This window comes from Halyomorpha halys, unplaced genomic scaffold, assembly GCF_000696795.3.
Source record: "Halyomorpha halys isolate HHAL.00 unplaced genomic scaffold, Hhal_1.1 Scaffold153.1, whole genome shotgun sequence".
Classification (NCBI taxonomy): Eukaryota; Metazoa; Arthropoda; class Insecta; order Hemiptera; family Pentatomidae; genus Halyomorpha; species Halyomorpha halys.
In genome coordinates this window covers 691,105-692,178 of record NW_027115801.1, presented here as the reverse complement: position 1 = coordinate 692,178, position 1,074 = coordinate 691,105, and the positions used below count along the sequence as shown (strand labels likewise).

The window sequence follows — 1,074 nt, the reverse complement described above, 5'->3', positions numbered from 1 at the left end:
CCTCTTATATTATTACTCGTCCCTCTTATATTATTACTCACTCATCTTATATTGTTACTCACACCTCTTATATTGTTACTCACACCTCTTATATTGTTACTCATACCTCTTATATTATTACTCACCCCTCTTATATTATTACTCACCCCTCTTATATTATTACTCGCCCCTCTTATATTATTACTCGCCCCTCTTATATTATTACTCGCCCCTCTTATATTATTACTCACCCCTCTTATATTATTACTCACCCCTCTTATTGGCCCGGAACTGGTCTCGACGATTCTGGAGGAGTACCTCGGTCCTGCCGTGAGCGGGACCAGGAGGCAGGAGAGAAGGAGCCAGATCAACATATCTAACCATCTCCGGCTAGGTCATCGCATATTCTGCAACAATAAAATATACAATCTGGGTATAATACATCTAAAAGCAGGCAGGATAAACACAGTATAAAATATAAATAATAAACCATTACTAAAGAATTCGGATAACTTTAGAAAATGCAATTACAAGTATATAGACCTCAAATTAACTGTTAACTAAGAAGAACCGTGTGTAGATTCATCGCACCGAAGAAATCAGGAAATTCTTAATATCCAAAACCCTGCACATAAAAGTTTTATGAGGTTTCGCGTTATTATTCCAAAGGATTTATAAACTAAAAGCTATTTTAAAAATCTAGGGTGGTGCTCACATAACAGAACTTTTGCTTGTCACCGTTCTTATCAGTCGAAAGATTTACAAAGTCCTAATTCAATAGTTTGCAGAAAAGTAATTTATTATAATTTCTGAATTTTAATACTTTTATTTTGCAATAGTATGGCAATAATATAACAGTTTACTAAAAATTGAATTCTGCTCTTGAACATTTATTTAATAATAGATAAACACACCTCACCCGGATTGAGCAATGGTGCAACCAATGGCGGATAAAAGTTAATGAATCGAAATGCACCCATGTGACCTTCACACTCCGCCGAAGCTTCTGCCCACCTGTCACTCTTAACAATATACCTCTTCCCAGATCCGACACAGTGCGATACCTCGGATTCACTTTGGACAAAAGACTCACCT

The 1,074-nt window shown here is 36.3% G+C and overlaps 1 protein-coding gene across 1 annotated transcript in view; it reads right to left on the bottom strand.

Annotated features, from left to right (window-relative positions):
* The window catches only part of LOC106678669 (uncharacterized), a 321,826-nt gene that overhangs the window by 18,001 nt on the left and 302,751 nt on the right, over window positions 1-1,074 (bottom strand). Inside the window, exon 2 of the mRNA XM_067052770.1 lies at window positions 252-386. Within this exon, the coding sequence (XP_066908871.1) occupies window positions 252-363 (112 nt within the window). The 5' untranslated portion in view covers window positions 364-386. The remainder of the gene's footprint in view (window positions 1-251; window positions 387-1,074) is intronic.